The 20877-nt window shown below is 42.7% G+C and overlaps 2 protein-coding genes across 3 annotated transcripts in view; both read left to right on the top strand.

Annotated features, from left to right (window-relative positions):
• On the top strand, nt 1-12652 carry RNF185 (ring finger protein 185). Of its 2 annotated transcripts, XM_075718355.1 has the most exons (8): nt 1-48; nt 1839-1978; nt 3571-3802; nt 5442-5460; nt 6116-6228; nt 6768-6822; nt 8500-8617; nt 10144-12652. In XM_075718355.1, the coding sequence occupies exons 3-8, from the start codon at nt 3621-3623 to the stop codon at nt 10239-10241; spliced, it is 585 nt and encodes a 194-aa protein (XP_075574470.1). In that variant the 5' UTR covers nt 1-48; nt 1839-1978; nt 3571-3620; the 3' UTR covers nt 10242-12652. The 2 variants fall into 2 exon arrangements, with proteins under 2 accessions (XP_075574470.1, XP_009483866.1); XM_009485591.2 differs by lacking the exons at nt 1-48; nt 1839-1978 and adding an exon at nt 2492-2510.
• A 705-nt stretch (nt 12653-13357) lies between these two features.
• The window catches only part of LIMK2 (LIM domain kinase 2), a 30069-nt gene continuing 22549 nt past the window's right edge, over nt 13358-20877 (top strand). Inside the window, exons 1-2 of the mRNA XM_075718537.1 lie at nt 13358-13373; nt 16072-16171. Of these exons, the coding sequence (XP_075574652.1) occupies nt 13358-13373; nt 16072-16171 (116 nt within the window). The remainder of the gene's footprint in view (nt 13374-16071; nt 16172-20877) is intronic.

Here is a 20877-nt window from a genome sequence, read left to right on the forward strand (position 1 = left end):
ACTCTCCCAGTCTGTCTTGAAGTGTTTCTCTTGTATTGTTAGAGTCAGGTCGGTGTACTTTGGCAAATGCGGTCATTTTTCATTTGCTGAGTTCAGAAATGTGATCTTTTGCAGTAGCCATTCAGCTCACATTTTCCTGCTGTGCAGTTGCTCACACTAGATTTATAGATTTAGTTTTTAAAGTATTTGAGTAAAATTTCTTTCTTATTGCTTGTTAGTGAGATTTATACACAGTGTTTATACACAGTACATAGATCTTACCAGTTTCCTGTACTTACTTCTTTCACGGACCTCCTGTGCTCTCAATTGTCATGAAACTTGCATGTCCCAGTGTGCCATCTGCTTCTCGGAGGTCCAGTTTCACCAGCTCTTTCTGCCATGCTTATTCTTTACGCAACTCGGATTTGTGCTGGATCCCTAAACGTGTATCTTCACTTCCATGTCATCTTCATGCTCCACCAGACTTTTTATTTAGGAAGACTACTTGAAAATGGGTTCTTTGTTTCTTAACCATTCATCTGTTGCCACTCTTGATTCTTGGATGTAGTAAACGTCAGTGATTCAGTCATTTTCAGAACAACCTGTTGGGATATCATAGGGGTCATGATTTAAATGAAATAAACAGCTAATATAGATGACTTTTAAGTAACAAAGATACTGTTTTCCTGTAAATATCTAGAGAGCAAAGAAGCAAGAAAGAAAAAAGAGAAGATCTTTGAATGTTTGCCATTAGATCACAGCTGATTTTTATATCCTTTCACTTGCTTTCTTTGTTACTCATCATGTGTCTAGGGTTCATTTGGAGATCTGATCTAAAGGACAAGGGTTTAGCAGACGTGGACTGGCATCTCTAAATTCTGTTTATTTAACCCCAAAAGTCATGTTATATCCCAGTGTACTCACAGTTTTCCTTCTAAACTCTACATTGAAATGAAAATGGGGTTGGTTTGGCTTGTTGTGTTGGTTGGGTTTGGGGTTTTTGTTTGGTTTGTTTTTTTTTTTTTTTAGTTTGTGGCTGGCTTGTGGTTTGTTTTCTTCCCCCCCCCCCCCCCCCCCAAAAAAGTTTTGTCTCAGAGTTTAAGTGACATTTCAACAATTTTGAGCTTGCTCTATGCTCAGAACAAGTTGAATTTGCAGTTGAACTTCTACTTCAGGATTCACAGAGTATGACACAATATATGATTATCAAATGTAAATTGGTCATTGGATGCTGTTTCACGCTTGCTTCTTTGTATATGTGCAATGTGATTTGCAGATGAACAGACCCCAACAGCACTTGTTATAGACCTAGTTATGTTAAACAGTATGCCATGGGCAAGAGCAAATGTTTGAGAAGGCTTTTCAGAATAAATTGATTATTTTTATTGTTGTGTTTTGATATATTTTTGATATTTTAAATTGGTTATATCCTAATAGGTCATCAGGCCCAATCAGCCTGTGGAGAAATAATTAGGTGAGGATCCCAATACAGACTAAAGAATGACCTTCTTCTAGGAGAGTAGATTCAGTGTCTCTTGCGTTATATCATTTTGATATTTCTTCTGTCTTGGCCATCTTTATTCCATTACATTACTGATATTTCTATGGATTTCTCTATTATCCTTCTTCATAACATAATGATTTATTTATTTTTCATAGTTACTAAAAGCTAAGGGTTTTTTTAAGTAGGTGTTTGTGAAGATACAAATTTTATCTTTTTAATGAATCTCCAGATTTCTGGTATTTAAATATAGAGAATGTAATTTGGTAAAAAGGACCTTTTTTTCCACATTGGTTTTAGGGACACAGAAATTAATTTATTTGCCTCTTCTACATGTTTTCCTTGTGTTACATGCCAGGATACAAGAGCCAGACATTTCCGATGCCTGCTCCATAAAATGATGCTCGAGTTTTTTACAATGTGCTGAACTCCTTAGTTTTAAGGAGGTTTTCCTGATGTTGATATTAATCCCCAGCAAATATATGTAGATCCAAATTGGTAAGTTTTCAAGCATTAAACTACTGAACAAGATAGGCTGAAGATTCTGGTAGTAAGGATGTGTGGAAAATGCAAGTGTCTTTAGTGTATAGTTTGTGGGCTGGCAGCATTGCCATCTGCCTTGAACTAACATGAATTTTAATTTTGTACAATGAACTGTGTTGCTGCTGAGTGTAAATGAAGTCATTCTGTGAAACGCTGAGAGTCAGCAGTGCTGAAAGCAATGTATGTCAAAGTACAGCATCTGTGAATACAAAGCTGCCCTTCTGGGACACTGTGCAAAATGATGTAACTGAGTGAAAAAGCTCTGCAAAAATACATTTCACTTGCTGTAATTGAGTATCTTCGCTGCAATACCTTCATGAGGCTCAAGTATGATGCTTTCTTGACTGTGCAGTGGGATTGTATTGTATGAAAAAAGCTGTTGACGGCAACAGCTAGTGATACTGAGGCTTTATTTTGCTGCCCTGCATCTGTGCTTCAGCACTGCTACAAAGAGGGAACACTAAGGAAAGCCTTTAATGCTTGTGGGGTAAGTTTGCAAAGAAATTAGATTCTGAAAAATTCAGGTTGCCCTTTTAAAATGATTAACTGTTTGTACACTTGCAAAAAGTTCAGATATTCACCGTTTCTCTCTCACAACCTTAACTAAGTATTCATATCCCTGCAGCAGCAACACAATGTCGGAGTTTCATGAAAAGCACGGTGGAATATTTTAAACATTTTTGTTCTGGTGAATTAAGTTCTGTAACTGCTGAAACTCTTTTAGTTCTTGGATTGAATATCTTGTACTGGTAAAAGTGTTTGTTTCTGGAAATGTAAATGCCTTACGCTGAGTCTCAGAGTTTTAGGTACTGTGGAATTTGCATATCAAGGAATTAGACTGTAGAGGTTGCTGCTACTGAAATAAAATAAATGGTGTTCTTTGATAAATATGATGATGTTAATGAGAGGTGAAAGCATGTAAATAAAATTAAAGCACATGAAAGTAAAATTTTTAGTACTTCTGCATTACTACTAGATTAGAAATGTTTGATAGTCACATCAACACACTGCTGTGATAGCAGCAATATACTGCTGATGAGACAAATCAACTACTAAGCCACCTTTGCTTGCCATTATTATCGTTAATATTCCAAACTAATGAACATTGAACTTAAAACTATGCATTAAGTCAGTCTGTCCAAACTGTCAATTGCTTCATGATTAAATCCTATTTCAGACTGCACTCACAGTTATAACTTGCATTGAATCTTTGGAAGAGCATGTATGACTGGGTGAGCTCATTCTTCTTATAGCAAATGGTATTTATGAGAAAATACAATGGTTTTGTTTTGGCTGTGGATCTCAGTTGCTTATCAGTAACTTATAATACAGGTCACATATCAGCCAGGTCATACTACAGGACTTTAAAGTAGCTTGGTTTCTTAAAAAAGATCTCTCTTGACTATGTTAAGCAAAAAACCATCAACAACAGGATTCAAGTGTGTCTTAGATAAATCACTACCAGTTTGGAACAGGACAAGAATGCAATGTTATAATGCCAAGAAATTTTTTTCTTTTTTTTTCTTTTTCCCCTTTCTCGCTGCTAGGATTCCAACAGGAACATTTTCTTGACCTTGTGTCTGGGTAGCTGTTGAGGATGGCGAGCAAAGGACCCACAACTTCTGCGTCAACAAAGAACTCCAGTACTGGAGGGACCAGTGGCAGTAGTAGCAGTAATGGTGCTGGGGACAATGCTAATCAGGACAACACTTTTGAATGCAACATCTGTTTAGACACTGCCAAGGATGCAGTTATCAGCTTGTGTGGACATCTCTTCTGGTAAGTACTCAAGCCCCCACAGATAAAGCAGGTCACCATATATCTCTCTGATCACATAAAAGCCTATGATTTTTATAATTCTAGATGTCAAATAAAATGTCTTGTTTAAAATGATAAGGACCATGCTTTTGGTTTAGGAGCAGTTTGGGTTTGCTCCTCAACTGTTTTTCTTTGCTCATGTTCCAGGGAGTGGGTTTCTTACATCTTAAAATTCCTATACTTCTGGATTATTTTGTAAAAGCAAACAAACAAGCAGCCCTACATAGCCAGTTCAGTGTTCATTGATACTGCTTGGTTATGTGCATTATTTTATTTGTGCTGTCTGGTCTAGCATAGATATCTTGCTCAGACCAAATTCCTTTCTAACCTGTTCATACCTAAACCTGCATCTGAAACTAGGTTCTAGAAGCCAAATTGTAGTTTTCATACTTCTACGAGCTTGGTCTTTTTTCCTTTGAAACCATAAAAAAAAAAATAGATAAGAAGTTTTACATGTGGGTTATTTCTTTTTTCCCATGGTATTGCAGTTGTAATACTAACTTTTCAGTTCTTTGGTCTGACTTGGGAATGTATCACACAAACATAATAAGCATGCAGCATTTCTTATTTGGGTAACTTGGTCTAGAATATACTCTTTCTTGAATGTTAAGAAGTTACTAAGGATTGACATGGCCAAGTGGGGTGGGTTTTTTTGCTTTATTTTACACAGTAGGCTAAATTATGCTTTTTAATAAAAAGAGGCCTGAAAGAGCATTTGTTTTCTGTGTAAATGTATGTAACATCTGAAAACCCAGGATTTTATTCTAGGATGGTACGGAAAAATCACTTGTTGATGGCATGTCAAGAAAAGATTAGATTAAATTATTGCACAAAAGGATTTGGAAGAATGGAACCTTAAAAATAGCATGTATCTTGTCTGAATAGCGTTCTCAAGACCAGTTTGAAAGCAGATGGCTGCTTAACAGTTTTATCTCGTAGCTTGCTCGTTTGTCTTTGACCTTTTTTAAGTTACCATATTAACTTAATCAAGAGTAGTTCTGTATAATGGGAATTTCTCTGCCCTGAGCAACTGGGTCTGATCTCAATAGCTGACCCTGCTCTGAGCATCAGGTTGGACTAGAGGCTGCCTGAGGTACTGTCCAGCTTGAATTATTCCATGATTCTGTGAATATGGCCAATGTTTTAGCTAAATATCCCTTGCGTGACTTCTTTTAAGGTCCTGAAGTCTCATTATGGTCATCTTCCTCGTTTGCATCTTAGCTCAGGGTTACCTTTTCATAGTATCAGAAGAGAAAATCTGTCCAGTAAACATTAAGATTAATTACGTCTCTGAATGGGCCTTTGGTAGGGATGAGGACCCAAGAATCAAAGGTGGTATGCAGAGAATCACGTTAACAACTTAGTCAGATTGCATAACCTGAAAAAGACCAGTGGAGATCGGTCTTGGGCTGTGCTTTCAAAAATTATTTTAATGGGAGGTTGTGGAACTAGCCCAGCTGGATTCCAGGATTCTGTTGTCTCCAAGCTGTGCTTTCCATGGTACACTTTATACATTTGTTGGATTGAGTTGTCAGTAACTAATTCTTTTTTTCCCCTCTTTTTCTGCTCTTTGAACAAATTGTCCTGGGAATGCTCACAGTTGGCCTTGTTTACACCAGGTAAGACAGGTTTCCTTTTACTTTGTCTTTCATCAGCTCCTATTACTCAATAAAGCCCTTGGTTCTCTGGAGTATCCCCCTCTTTTCAAATGCACTTCTTTCTCTCCAGGGCAGCTGCAATGTGCTAATGCAACTTCATGCGGAACACCTTGAAATCTGCTCTTTCAGCAAAAAGAAAACTTAGATTGTGTTCCACTTGCCTCCCACTTTTGAGTTTCTAAAACACTGAGTATTCCCAATTTTGGTAGGAGAATTACTGTAGGCAGTTCACAGGGATTTTGTTTGCAGGCTTAAGTGTTAAGTGTGCTTCTCTTTGCATATGTAGTGTTTTACATTGTGGTACGGTTATAGAAAAGATAGATGAAAAGACAGTATCTACACTAGCCCCTTGGCCTGTGCAGGACTGTCGGTACTGTTTACTTCTTCATATTTTACTCCAGTGCAGTTCTGAATGTATACACATCAGCAAGTGGGTCATACCTGAACAATAGCCAAAATGCCAACACTTTGGAGAGTACTTGGCACTTATTAAAACATTTTGCTCCCTGGCTTTCTGAGAAATCACTAAAGTGTCTCTCCCTGGCTGCAAATGAGACTTGCATGTTGTTGTTTTCATGGTCTTTTACTAGTTTTCTTATAATTTCCTTTCTTTTAGTGGCTAGAGACCAGGCCAAACAGACAAGTTTGTCCTGTATGCAAAGCAGGAATCAGTCGAGATAAAGTTATTCCTCTGTATGGAAGAGGTAGCACTGGGCAACAGGATCCCAGGTGAGAAACCTAAATACAACTATTTTTTTGTGAAAACTAAAGATGAAACTTTAGCTTAAGGTCTTAATATGAAACTACCAAAGTGCTGGATTCACAAGTTGAAATACTTCGTCAAAAGACAGATAGAACTGACATTTCTGCCAAATATTTCTGGCTTTTTCAGGGCCTGGGTTTGCACACCTCATTTCTTGTTCAACTGGCAATTTATTTTGATTTGAATTGGGTGTTAATTATCAGTTACAACTGACAGGTTGCAATGAATGTTATCTGGAGAAGCATATATAAAATGTTCATATCCTCAGTTTCTAGCCTTTGCAATGGGACTTTGTTATTCGAAAGTGCAGTGTCTTAATTCAGCGATGCGATGATGAAGGTTTGTACAGCTGGGTGGTTTACTCGCTCATGCACTACCTCCAGCTCTGCTGCAGCATGGCCCTGTGAGAGCATGCTCTGTGTTTGTTCTGTCTTATTAGCCAGGCTATTGCAGATACTGTTGTCATGTATCCTTGCACTTGACCTAATTTCGTAACTTCCTGCAGAGAGAAAACTCCGCCACGACCCCAAGGACAGAGACCTGAACCAGAGAACAGAGGGGTAAGTGAAAAAACAAGCTCGAGCAGATAAGTTGTTTTTATTGATGGTGGTATTTATTCATCCTACATAATGTGTGCATGAGATCCTGTGTGAGGATGCTATAGCTTACATTTCTTGCTCATCCCCAGTAGGTTGTTCATGAATAATTGATAGCTGCTGTGTGGCAGAAAACTCCATTCCTATAGTACTCTTTAGCATCCCAAAGAATGGGCTAACTTCAATCGTGCTTCATGAAAACAGCTGGCATAGCTTGAACAGATTTGGGAGTAGCCAGTAGGACAGACTACAGTGTTCTTTAGCACGATGACAGTGAGCATGACCTGATGAAACAATTGCATATTTCCCTGTAACTCAGCCTGGGGTCCCCAGAGAGCATTTGTATACCTCATGCTTCAAGCAAACAACTCTGCTGGGTGTGATTAAGGAACATTTCTGTATTGAATGTATTGGGAGCTCAGCGGTTCTCTCTCACTGGGGAGTTGCCGCCTTATTAAATCAGCTGCTATACCTTGCTTGAACCTTTTAGCTGGTGCTGCTGTAAGTCAGAGGAATCTGGTATGAAGATGTAGCAGTAGTGCTGCTGCCATCCTGTTTCCTACAGGTGCAGGACCTGCCATGCAGAGTGCTTTGCTGTCCCTGATAGTTAATGGCAAAACACTCGAGAAGAGTCATAATCAAAAGACTAACTCCTGAAATCAAGGATAAACCCAGAAATGTTTGGCTTATATTATACGAGTGAAATCATCTTGTCCTCCCACTGTTTGGAGGTGGTAGACCACAGGGTTTTTCAGAATTGGTATCACCATTTTAATTCTGAGACCAGAGGACAGTTTGCTGGATTACAGAACATAGCGACTGTGAGCTCTCCACAGTTTTTAAACATGATGCAACTACTTAGATTCATATACAGTTGGTTCTCAAATAGTGCATTGCTTTTATACAGTAGGATTCAGCTTGATTCAGAAGACTCTTGACTTGATGTGGAATTTTAGTCTAGATCCCGTAGGGGTCAATGTTGTTGCATTGTAACTCTTCCTTTTTTCCTCCTTTCCGTATGTCTTGCATTCCTGTCCCAGATGACTTTATCTGCCACCTCAATTAGAGTCCCCCTGGTAACTTTTTTTTTTTTTTTGGTACTGTTCTTCTCTATAATGCTCTGTGCATCCCACTAGCAATTTATCATTTTACTGAATGTTTAAATGATGCACATGTATCATGAAAATTAATGCAGATTATTTTTTTACAATGCCTTTCTTATAGTTATATGGCTAACAGCTATTAATACAGAATTAATACATTTTTAAGACATTCTGAATAAATTGGTAATGTTGATTTTTATATATTGTCCGATATGTACTATTTTAAGTTGAGAAACCTTACAGAAATGCTTTTGTTAATTTGTGGCCTTCAAGCAAGAACTGCGGTTCCTAGTTTCTGTTTTCTCAAACTTCTGGGTTACTCTGGCAAGTTTGCTACTGTGTGAAACATTCTAAAACCAGGAGAACTAAGTGGGTATTTAACAATAGCATGGCAGACTGAAAGTTGCCAGCCAGCATGATACTCCTTCAGCCGTAGGAAAGCCAGTGAGAGGGAATGTCTGCACTTTTTCAGAATATTCTGAAATAGGCTTTAAATGATTGGTACCTTTTTTCTCTTCTGTTGCTTTGTTCTCTGCAGGGGTTCCAGGGCTTTGGGTTTGGCGATGGTGGCTTCCAGATGTCATTTGGAATTGGGGCGTTTCCCTTTGGTATATTTGCAACAGCATTCAACATAAACGACGGGCGACCTCCTCCAGGTACCATGCATCCTATCTTCTCCAAGAGTCCTGTCACAAACAGATGTATTACAAACTCCCTTGTAGCTTTTAAACAATAGCCTGCTAAATGACAAAACTTTCTGAATGGTAAAGTAAATCAGTGTTGTATATAGAAACACAAAATGAGGGAAAACACCCAGTAGAGAACGTAGTCCATGTCTTACAGGTTTTGTACGAGTGCTTTTCTAAGAGGCAAGTTTGTCACTTCCATGTGATTTGCTGAAGGCCCTGTTGAGAGAACAGTAGAACTGGAGAGGGACAGTGGCACTGGAGACTTCTCCCCTTTAATTCAAGTGTCTCCTCTGGTACTGCAGTGGACTCCCTCTGAAAAATGAGACAAATTGGACTAGAGGTTCTAATAATAATAAAAACGAGTCAGTAGGGGTGTATGAAGGAGACCCATATTTTGAAAAGAGCAGGAAAGGACCATTTTCCTGAAAGATGAGAAGGAAAAATTTAAACTGGTGCTCTGTACCACAAAATAATGATGACAGAGGTTGTTCCTTTTTCAGAAATTTCTCTGAGACAGTAATCTCTATTCCACAAGAAGTACCTTTCTGGTGAAAGAATTTGACTGGTTTTAATGAAGAAAAAACAGTTGGGTTACTCCAAGTAGTGGCCTCGCTCTCTAAAAATTAAGTAATCCCCAGAAAACCTCCTCCCCATGTGCACTGTAGACAAACTGAGTCTACCTGTTTTGAACAAGAAAACCTACTGCCCAGGATTTTCTGGACTTCCTCTATGAAAGATTGTGCCTGGCAAATCTTCACCATGTCATGTGGCATAGGAATTACGAGAAACAAACACATTCTTCGTGTCACACCTGTGTTGCCAAGGACCTGTGCTGTCCTTGGGTCAAATTAACTTGCCTATTAACTGTATTTCAGTGTCCACTCAAAATTTGTGTGGAGGTGTGACTGAGCTATGGAGAATGTAAATACATGCTGTTGTAACAGCCATAATTTAACCAACTCCTTTATCTGCTTTTCGTCTGTGGATTCAATACAGCAGTTCCAGAAAGTGTGCTTTTCATTAGTTCTCTTGGTCAAGGCCACACATGCAGCTTTGACCGTTTTACCATTTCCTTATTCAGAGATGTTTCACCTTAGTGGGGAGGAGCACTCAGGTAGAGGTGGTGACATTCCTTAGGATGGAAACAGTGAACTTAGCTCCGCACTCAACAGTGAACTAAGCAGTGAACTTAGCTCAGCACTGTCCCCAGAAGTAGTCTGAGCAGACCTGCCTATACTCTAGCACTTGGAGCTGCCTGCTGCTATTAGTCATGAGCAGGTTTACCACGAGTCCTGCTTCAGGGAGCTGATGTTTGTCTTCCTTCTGATCTTCCAGTATGGCTGGCCAGTCTGAGGGTAGGAAATAGCAACAGTTTCTCAGCAGGTATATTCCTTGCTTATCTTTCAATTTATGAATGTACTATATTCAGAATATACACAGTTCTGGAGAAGAGGAAGGAGCTGAACTGGTTTTTTTTATTTCCTGTTTTCCAGCTGTTCCAGGGACTCCTCAATATGTGGATGAGCAGTTCCTGTCCCGCCTCTTCCTGTTTGTGGCTCTGGTGATAATGTTCTGGCTGTTGCTTGCATAAATCTTTTCCATTATCCTGTATCTTCATGGCCAACAAGGCCACTGAAACAGTTACGAACTGCATCCCCATCCCATTTTAAACCTCTTGGTGTCTGGTTCCGTAGCTAACTATGGGCTTCAGGAATTGGTGGTACCACAGCACAATGAGGAATCTTGCATTTTGCACCAGAGTTGGAATTAAACATTCGTTAAAAAGCCTGTTTCAGCTGAGCTATCTTGTACAACAGGTTTCTGCCACAAACCATGGGCCTAGCTTTGAGCTCTGCTCCTAAAAGGAGTGCCGCTTTGAAATCCTGTGCCAATCAGTGACACCAGGTTTATGTGAAAGACAGCTGCCCCAAGGCAGACTGGGCAGGTAAGGAAACTTCTGCAGTGTGATCAGTATCTCATGCTTGGCAACCACGATGGATCTGCCAGAGCTGCGGATGTTATTTAATGTCTTCACATCAACATCCAGCCTTCTTCAGGAAATCATGTGCAGCACTGCTGAGACTCTTCGGGCACAGCATGTGATGCAAATGGAACCAGGTTTGGGGACTGTTTTCTTTTCTTGCTGTTATTTCCTGGCACGATGGAAAACCCCTCCTGAAGCGGTTCTAACAGCTATTAGAAGAAGGGATATGAATTTATGCTGCAGTTTTTTAAAGCCTGAATTTGCTGGAGCCAGACGCTGGAAGATTCTCTCATTGTGGAGCAGGGTGGGGTTGCCGAACAGTACGACGCACCTGTCTGCCTCACCCAGCCCAGTTCCTCACTGACAAAGCAGTGTTGTCTTCCTTGGTTCTGTGCAGCAGCCTATGGCTGCACTCATGGATAATCCTCTCACAACCTTGTCACTGTAGCTACGTTTATTCTTCCCGAGGCTTTGAGACTTCCTACGCAAGGTCATGTACTCCGAAGAAAATCCTATTAGAGATCTGAGATCAGCTTGTTTGGGGAGAGGAAAAAAAAAAAAAGGCATCTTTACGTGAGTTTTGAGGTTAAACTTGTCATACTGTAAAATTATACAGGAGGAAAAATGAGATCCTGCGTTTGCTAGCACATGCCACAGTAGGGAACATTTGGAAGAGCTTCTCTCTACAGGTGCATACAGCTACTCCATGCCACAGCAGAATGGCTATAGTGCAAAAGTCTCTGCAGTGTCTACCAAAGATAGTAATTTGAAGTGCTGGAGGAGACCACAATCATTTATGTGCTGAGGGGAAAATATTTCAGGTGGTGAGCGTTCTGTAGCTGGTTTGGAATCCTGTTGGGTATACAGCTTTAAAGAGTACTCCTGACGTATTTGTGTAGATTCCTTCAGAATACCAGATATGAGAGATTCCCTAGCAAGATGAACAGTTTTCTTATTTCTCTGATTAGGCAATTCCATTTTTTTTTTTCTCTTACTGTTTTTAGATTATTTGGATTCAGATCGGTGATAGTCATAATGATTTCCTGCAAGATGAATATTGTGACTTCCCTGGCAATAGACAGACAACTGACAAAATAAATCAACTCATAGAAACTTTGTTTCAATAGCTAGGGTTTTTCTAGTGTATGGATGAGGTTTCTGGGCAGGACACCTTAATTGTTGTAGAAGCTTATTTATGTAATTATAAACTGTTCACTTTTAGTATCAAGACAGAGTGTGACTGAAGTTTAACTTGCCTATGTCCAAAATTCTATCTGGCAAGTAGAATGTTGCAAAGCTTCTGCAGTGTTTTGCCACATCTGGTCAAATTTATACCTGACTCGATAATCTGGCAGAATATATTGCACAACTATAAATAGTTGAAGTAGTGCTTCGATTTTTTTTGTGTGGCGCTTTTGAGAAGCTTAACTTCTGGATATGGTTCTTCTCAAGGGCATAACTTGGTAACTAGGACCCTTTCTAGGAGAAAGGCAATTTATTGCATTCTTATAAGTAACTGGCTGTGGTACAATGTCGCAGCGTTGACTTTTTTTCATGAGCAGGCAGCACCACCTGCTGATGAAAAGGGAAAGTTCGTGTGATACTAAAAGGGATGGTTTTCCTTCTCCTTTTTGTATTGAGAAACTCGATGCTAAGAGCAGAAGTTATCCAGGGAGGAGCAGGGTATCCCCTTAAAGCCTTTTTCCGATAAAGAGGACAGAAAAGTGACTGTAACGGGTTCAAGAGGTATTGAAACTGGTTTAACTAACACTTAATGTTTTAAAATACAGAGTTTTAATGGCTCGGGGTTTTTTTCCATCTATTGGTGAGAGATGTAATGGATTTAGTCAGAGGTGGCTGCAGAAGCATGACTGAGAGTCCTTATCTTCTGGCAATCCAAGAATGAAATAGTCTAAAAGTGTTAATGCTTTTGTTCCTACCTTTTTCTTGGTGTGCTTTTCATATGGTACCACTTCCCCCCCTTGTACTCAGACCGCACACAGCCCATAACGGCTCGTTTAGTGCATTACCATTACTGTTCACTAATTTTCACTGTTGTGAAAGCGATTTAGAATTAAAAAAATGGTTTTACATTGACCGGAGTGCGCCGCTGTTCCTTTGTGCTTCGCGGACGGACTGAGGCGAGGCGCTCGCCCAGGCCCTGCCTCGAGGATGAGGCGCGGAGGAGCCCGTTGCTGGTCCGTGCTTCGGGAAGCGGGAGGGGCGGGGGCTCGCGTCTCCCCCGCCGGGGCAGCGGGGCCGTTCCGCGAGCGGCAGCGGCCAGCGGGGCCGGGCCGGGCCGGGCCGGGCCTGGCACAGGCGGAGGCCCAGCCGGGCGGCCCAGCGACAGCAGCGGCCGCGCCCGCGCCCGCCGCGCGCCACGGCACGTGGTGGGAGGGGCCGGGGGCGCGGCCGCACTATCATTGGTCCTCGCCGCGGAAGGGGCGGGACGGTCACCCGCGGATTAGCGCGGGGATTGGCCGGCGGCCGTGATGGAGGGGGCGGAGTGCCGATTGGCCTGCGGCGAGGAAAAGGGCGGGGCGATAAGCTGCCCTCGGGGCGGGGCATGGCGCTGAGATCGCAGCGAGGCGAAGAGGGGCGGGGGGCGTGCGCGTGCGCGCGAGCGCGCTCCCGGACCAGGTGTGGAGTGACCTACCGCGCGCTCCGTAGAGGCTGACGTCAGGCGCGGGCGAGCCCCGGGGCGGCGGCCGGGCCGGCGCGGGATGGAGGGGCTGCCAGGTGAGGCCGCCGGGCCGGGCCGGGCCGGGCCGCGCCGCGCCTCCGCGGGCGCCGGGGGCTGGTGCCGCCCTCCGCGGCAGCCGGGCGGGAGCGCGTAGGCGAGGCCGCGGCGCTCCTCCGGCCCGGCCGCCGTTATGCGGGCGCCGGTCCCTCGGCGGTGTGGCGGGGCGGCAGGTGCGGCGCTCGGGGGAGGGGGGGCCTCGCCCGCGGGGCCGCCGCGCCGCCGGCTCCTGAACCTGCGCCGTGGCTCGGCGTGAGCCTGTGTCCCAGGGAACGCTCTGGGAGGCGGCCGGCGGGACGGCCTGCGGCTGCTTGCGGGCGGCTCGGGGGTCCTGCCCGGGCTCCGGCGCAGCGAGCTCCGCGGGAAGGTGCAGAGGCGCGGTAGGGCTGCGCCGCGCCTTCCTGCCCCGCGGGCGGGCGGCTGCCGGGCACCGGGTCCTTGAGCGCCGTTGCCTGCTGGGGCCGGCCGCTCGCACTCGCCCTGTCCCTGTTGTTGTCCCGCTCGGCGCCGGTCCTGCCTTCCCCGCCGAGGCTCCGCCGCCCTCCCGGCCGCGGGGGTTGGCCGGTGCCCGCCGGGGCTGCTGCTGCTGCTGGAGGAGCTGCTGCTGCCGCTGCTGCCGCCGCTTCTCCGCGCTGGCCGCCTCTAACATTCCTCCTGTCCTGAGGGACTCGACAGACCTGTTACATTGATTACGTCCATTTGCTTTTCCTTCACACTATTTCCTGCTCCGTTTTTTTTTTTTCTTCACTTCCGTCACTTCTCCTGGATACTGAAGCAATTTCGGTTGAATATAGGACTATTCGCTTCTATTTGTGAGCCGAGCGGCCTCTCTGGGTACAGTTAACCAGGTGTAGCACCGCAGCTGAAACTCAGGTGACTTCTACCTGGGGTTCAGAAGGTAATGGGCGAAGCTCTGCGTGATCGTTGTGAAGGAATAGCTGTTGCTTTTAGTCAGCTGTGCTGTAGTTACCAGGCTTTAAATTCCTTTAAGCAGGATCCACTGTCTGTATTCATATTTGCATCCTGTGCTCGTGGCACTAAGGAGGAGGAGATGGAGCTGCAGGACGTCTGGTTTGCAGGCTTTCTTGGCCTGTAGAGTGGTGGCAGCAATTCCAGAAGTTCAGCTGACTTCTAGGGCTTGCGCTGCTTGGAGAGGAGAAGGTTGGCTGCCTGTGCGTTGAGGCACAGGCACACGTGGCTTTGCCTTTCATTTCCAAGTCTGTTTGGTGTGCTGAAAAGCAATTTGCTTTATAGAAAAAGGTGGGTAGCACCAGCTTTTTCCAAGTTTCTCCTAACCCTTACTCTGTTGTGCAGATCTGAAGCCGGGTGCAGTTCTTGGTGTTCCAGATAGGAGGAGGGCGCAGACACGCTCCCAGGTGTGGAGCTGATGCTTAGTTGGGAACTGAAGTAGCAACTTACACCGTGTCACATATGAATGAATCTTATCTAACACTATAGTCTGCATGGAGACCTTTATGGGCACTGCCGATCTGCTGGTGAGGGTGGTACTTGCTTGTGGTTGAACAACAAGTTTTTTCTCCGAAATAGCTATTTGTGTAAAACGTACAGGGAGCTCTTCACCTTGGTTATTTTTAAACATTGTCATTGACCCTTGCAGTGGGGTGAAAGGGCATAGAAGGCTGATGGCTTCTGTTTTGCATAGCTTCCAGGAACTTGACCTTGGTATCAACTTGCCTGAGCAACTACCGAGTTTTAATGTTCTTTGGAAGATGGAAGGCCGTGGTTAGTGGTTTTTCTTCTCTGAGTGCACTTCTTTCCTTATGCAACCTTACTGCAAGTAAACCTTTGGTAGGAGGAAGAAAGAAACATGTTTGAGATCTGCCCAGCTATGTGACACGTTCCTTGTGCCATCCTGCGCTCATCCAGGTCCTTGACTCTTGCTTTAATATGCCCGTGTAGCTGTTTAGATTTTGAATAGCAATTATCTGTGTGCCAAATGCTCTTTCTGCACAAGTTTTCATACTGTTTTTCCTAGCTTGCATGCATCTAAATAACTAGCTCTCTCTGGGGCTTTATGGCAGCTCTCGCAGAGACTATTATAACTGTTTTCTGAAGGGACAATAGGCCAGTAGCACCAACCCCTCTTCTTAAGTCTGACAGCAGTCTGGTGTTGGCCGTACAGTCTCTACAGGAATATTCATTCAAGTGTGTAATTCCTTCCTGGTAGTCAAGTTGTTCTCTACTGAATAAAGTTTGCCTTTCCTTTCTTTCAGCTCTGGGAGATCCAGTTAATTATACAAATGACTGCAAACGTTATGTGCTGAGTCAGTGTCGTGGGGGAAATAGTAGCATGGCTTCCTGGCCTAGCATGGTTCTCTCTGGGAATTGTTACGCTAGGTGGATCTGCCTGCCTGAAATCTCTGCTCTGAAGACTAGCGTAGCTGTAACTGAGCTGTTTTCTGTGAAAAGTCATATTGCTTTCTTCTGCAGAATGTGAAGGAGCTGATGGAGATGTTATGTCTGGAGAAAAAAAAAAATTAATATATAAGATGTCAGAATTTGATTTGGGAACTCCACTCTCTGGGGTTACAGACTGCCTGGTATTGGCTTAACTTTCTGTGTGAAGGCTTTTCTGTCAGTTATGTAACTTAAGGTTGTTCTTTATCAGGGGTGCAGCAATCCTTGTTTTCCCTGATGTAAAATGGTTGCTGTATGTCACTTTATTCCTGCGTACAGGTGAAGAAGCCTGGAGATGTCTAGGATGTGGGGACAGCATTGATGCTGGTCAGCGCCTCTACAAGACTGTAAATGAAGCTTGGCATGTTTCCTGTTTCCGGTAGGTAAAACTTTAGCCTGTTAAACTCTTCTTGTGTTGTTCAGCTGACTCGGAACCTGGTGGATAAATACCAATATTAACAGAGAGTTCTTGCTGTCATCTCTGTGCCTGACCTGTTCCGGAGCCTCTTGCAGACTGATTGCATGCTCTTGTTTGTGGCCGTACTTCAGTGCTTGCAGTAGCACTTTGGAATTGACTTCCAGTCCCAATAGCAGTCTGACACTGCCTGGCGAAGTGTTGCCATGCTGACGCCAACGGGAATACAGATAAAGTACAAATGAAAGCTCTGATTTACTGGTGGTGGCAAAAGCCCTGGGTTGCATATTTGTCTTCAGTTGCATTCCAAAGTAGTGCCCAGGCAATTTGGATAGCCTGTTGCTTTTTCCATATTGTGGTAGGTACAAGGGAGATATCAGGGTGTTAGGGAAAACTGCTGATATGGGGGAGGGAGATCTTGCCTTTTACTTCCTCTCCTTTTCAGACTATTAAGACATACAACCTTACGAAATCTGTCAGATAATGTTGCTGTTGGCAAGGGCGAAAAGGGATCTCTGACACGCTTTTCTCCCTGGCAGTGTTTCATGAGTACTTGGTCCAGTTTCCATGCTCCAGAATCACCTTTCTGAAGGGGCCTATATTTTTGAGAGGGGTTGAGTACCTGCAGCTTCTACTGGCTTCTGTGTTGGCTTGAATCTGGAGAGGCTAATATTTTGGATGCTGTCAAAGCAAATGGGGGGCAAAAGGAAGTCCAAGTGTGGCTTTGGAGGAGTGTTTGCTGTGCCAAGATAGGCATCTACTGTCCTGGTTTAAGAAAACAAAAAAACCAACAAAATACCCCAACTTTGTTGAAGTAAGAATTATGGTTATTGGTGTATTAAAAAAAAACCAAACAAACCCAACACCACCAAAAAACCCCCAAAACAACCAAACCAAAACATATCATGCTGTCAAAGCAATGCTAGTTCTGTTGACTTGGAAAATGCTGTAAGTTAGAATGACTTGTTGATAATCACAATTACAGCTTTATATCACTGCAAATCCTGGTCTTTTGGGTTTCTGTTGGTTTGAGTATTCATGTTTAGCTATGTTGAGTCAGCCTTTCTGAACCGTGGCTTGCTCTTCTCCCTAAAGAACTAGTATCCTGTTGTTGAGCTTCCCTAGATTCTGCCAGTAGGCAAACGCAAAGTTGTGTGTGCTAGTAAGTCTGTCTGTCATGCCTTTGAACGTATTTCTGTTGTGGGTCTTGATTTGCAAATGTCTTGGTGCTTCTTGCTGTTGAGGTGGATAACAGCTGAGCTGGAGGCAAATCCTGCCCTTACGACACTTTACAGAGAATTTGATGTCACAGTTTACATTGTAAAATGGAAGTTTGGTGGGGTTTTGGGTTGGTTTTTTTTTTTTGTTTTATACAAGTGAAGGTGCCAGCTTTTCTCCTGAGATACGTGGTAACTTTTCTGCATTTGCTGATGCACTTCTCCCGTGCTCTGTGCTTTTGGCTAGCTCTAGCACGCAGCTAAGCTGCCATGCTGAATGAACAACTGGAACCTGCAGTAAAGGAAGCTGCCCTTCCCTTTTTCCTAGTTCCAGGGTAGGACTGTACATGAAAACAAATTCCCAGTTTGCACTATGTTCCGCTTTCTTCTGTTATCCCTAAGCCATGCTGAGCAGCAGTCTTGTGCTTGATATCCCAAAGCCAAACTTTAAAAAGCCTCTAAGGGTAGGAGCCTTTGGCAGCTGGTAGCTGTGAGTTCCGGCAGCTCTTGTGGAGTGTTTTTTTACAGTCTTCCTGTGGATTAGCTGACTCCCTGGCCTGGCACATAATTTCTCTAATGCTGCTTGGCACTGTTCCAGGCTCGTTAGCTCTGTTTGTTCTTGGTCAGGCTAGGCTGCTGATCATGCTTGGCACTGGCAGTAGCTGACGTACATGCGTGTCTCTGAGGATTTACGGTTTTTGTCACTTCCCTCCTTCCTCAAACTGCATGTCCAGGAGCTTTGTCTCTAAAACCTGTATTTTCTCGGTGTGGCTGGGGGGACAAGTAAATCCCTTATTCGTGTATCTTGGATACTTTAAACTGTTCTTTGGCCAGCTGGTCCTTAGGCTTGAATCTGATGGGTTGGATCTGGCTGAGGAAGTTTCTTAGATGTTTCTGTCACAACGTCTGTTGTGAATTAACTCTGAATGTACTTTTGTGCCTCTGAAGTCTGTTGAGATAGCATACGCTATCAAAGGTCGTTGCTTTTCACTGATACACAGTTGCACTGGATTTGGAACTTATATTGCACAGAACTTCAAACACTACACCGAGAAAGAGAAAGAGAGAAGTGGCAAAGTATCTTTTTCCTAGGTCTGGATCACTTTTACCTGAGGGGGTTATTGGAAGAGCTTTTTTTGACCTAGAGCATGCTGTTCTTATTGCTTTCAGTCCAACTTTTTTCCATGTTACAAAACAGAAGATACTGCCTTCAATTATACCTTTGAATAAAGTATTGATACCCGGTATTTTTATGTCCTTTTTTGGTGTTTTGTGTTTGGCCTTTTTTTCCACAGACAAAGACAAATTAAATTAAAGACAATTCCGTCTTTCTGTAGAGATATTGCATATTTGAATTGGAGTAGATGGGATGAGAAGACCCAGATATAGCGGCATGGTTTAATCTTAAGGACTCGGTATTTGTTAAAAATCCAGTTTTGATTATTTGAAAATCATTAATTCAGATCAAGCCTGTTGAATCCATCCAGGTGGAAAATGCTTTTGGATCCATATGAAGAAAATTATTGGAAATGGTGGTAGGAATTCCTACTTGTAGCAGGGTGCTTAAGAACTTTTTAGGAAGGAAGACAGCTGAGGTTCAGTTCCTTCCTAACTGTGAAATAACAGAGGATGTATATTACTGTGGTCTATAAAATAAATTTAATTTAAGTAGCCAAGCAACACAGGCTTGCAGCAGAAATCTCAAACAAAAGCCAAATCCACCACATCAGAGAAAAACTGTTCATAGTGTATCTTCAAGTTACTGAAGGTGATGGATTACTGATGATGTTACAGTTACAGATTTAAAAATTTACTATTTGGTTTATGCTAAAACCAGTTAATTAAAAGCTGAAAACTCATCAGGAGTTTGAAGAGCGGAAAAGCTCATCTTTTTTTCTGGAAGAGGAAAGGAAAGCAAGGAAATTTTGTATGAATCCAAAGTTTTTCATTAGTAACTCTAAACCACTGGAGATGATGGTAACCAGAAGCTATTAATTCAGTTTGGACAAATATTTCCTTTTTGCTTAATACACCAGATTTTTATGCATATGCAATGTAGCTTGACCTCAGGAAAAATTCTCATGGCTTTCTGTATTTTTTTTTTTTAATTATATTATGGAATAGCTTGATGCTAAGTTAATGATATAAACAACTGTATGACTAAAAAGTGTAAGCTTTTGATATCTGAGTAAATATATGTTAAATCTTTTTATACTGATCAGGAATTCCGTTATTATATGTATGTATTTGTAAGCAGTAAGTTGACTTTCCAGTAAAAGGTATTGGCTAAAATTAAATACAGTCTTGGAATCATAAAGAAACTGTTTACACTTGTAAAAAAATCTAAGGTAATACAATTTATTTGTTTAAATTGCAATAAAAATTGCCTTATTACCTAGAGTTAAATCAATTCACCTGACAGACTGTTTAGGGTTCAGGTGCTTGCACTCTTTTTGAATGTGTTACTCCATTTCAATTTCTGTTAACCTTTACTGGACCTAGAAACTAAAACACAAGGAGTGTTGTAACCACCAGAAGGCTGTTTTCTGTAGATGAAGACTTTGAAAAAATGGAACAGCTTTGGCAGAGTGCAGAACAACTCCTGGCTCTGTCTCCTGCTGGTATTCTGAAGTGAATTTGAAACATTCTCCTTCCGACTGTTTCTCCGTAGTGGAACAAGGTTAAAAGTAGATTCTTCCCAGAATCCCTCGTCGCCCGCCCGTTGTGTGCTCTCTGCAGTGTGACAATTGTCCATGGTCAGGAAACAACCGGATTAGCTGTCCACGCATTGAGGCAATGCCCTAAGCTCCAGGCTACTGAGCAGAAAGAGAACCACTATTCATTTGCCAACTCTAATGATTTGATTTTCTTACAAAGATGTGATTTTTCTATACTGTATGGCGTAGTTTGCAGGATAAACTAGATGACTTCTGAGGTATTTTCCAAATCTATTTTCTGTGATTCTTAGGATATCTACTAAATTCAACTTATGTTTGAAGCAAGTAATTTCTATGGCTTTGGAATGATCAAGAACCTGGTCACCTAACAATCTCCCATCGCTGCAGGTTTTCAGTCTCCCAGACTATGTCTGCTAGCACTTAATTATCCTTAGTGTTAGAAGCTTCTGTCTGCTATCTTCAGAAATCCCCCTTGTTGCATTTTAAATCAATTTCTTCTAATCATGTTCACAAGGGCATGGAAAACGAGCTTTTTTCCCCCCTTCTGTTATTCAAGTAACCTTCTCCTGTTTGAAAGCAGCAATTGTGTCTCACATCGGTCTCTTCTAGACTGAAGAAGCCCTGGGCCTAGCTTTTTCTCACAGACTGTATTTTCTAGACTTTGGATCGCTTCTGTTGGTTCAAACTGCTTGGCACAGGCCTTCATTTTCCAAAAGCTGCTTCCTCCCCACAGACAACAGGACAAACAGATCTACAGTGACAGGATATGAAGCTC

Source organism: Pelecanus crispus, chromosome 11, assembly GCF_030463565.1.
Source record: "Pelecanus crispus isolate bPelCri1 chromosome 11, bPelCri1.pri, whole genome shotgun sequence".
NCBI classification, from domain to species: Eukaryota; Metazoa; Chordata; class Aves; order Pelecaniformes; family Pelecanidae; genus Pelecanus; species Pelecanus crispus.

Coding starts and splice junctions, on each gene's coding strand:
- RNF185 (XM_075718355.1), top strand. CDS start 3,621: ATGGCGAGCAAAGGACCCACAACTTCTGCGTCAACAAAGAACTCCAGT. Junction 6,229..6,767: donor ACTGGGCAACAGGATCCCAG/GTGAGAAACCTA, acceptor AACTTCCTGCAG/AGAGAAAACTCCGCCACGAC. Junction 6,823..8,499: donor CTGAACCAGAGAACAGAGGG/GTAAGTGAAAAA, acceptor TGTTCTCTGCAG/GGGTTCCAGGGCTTTGGGTT.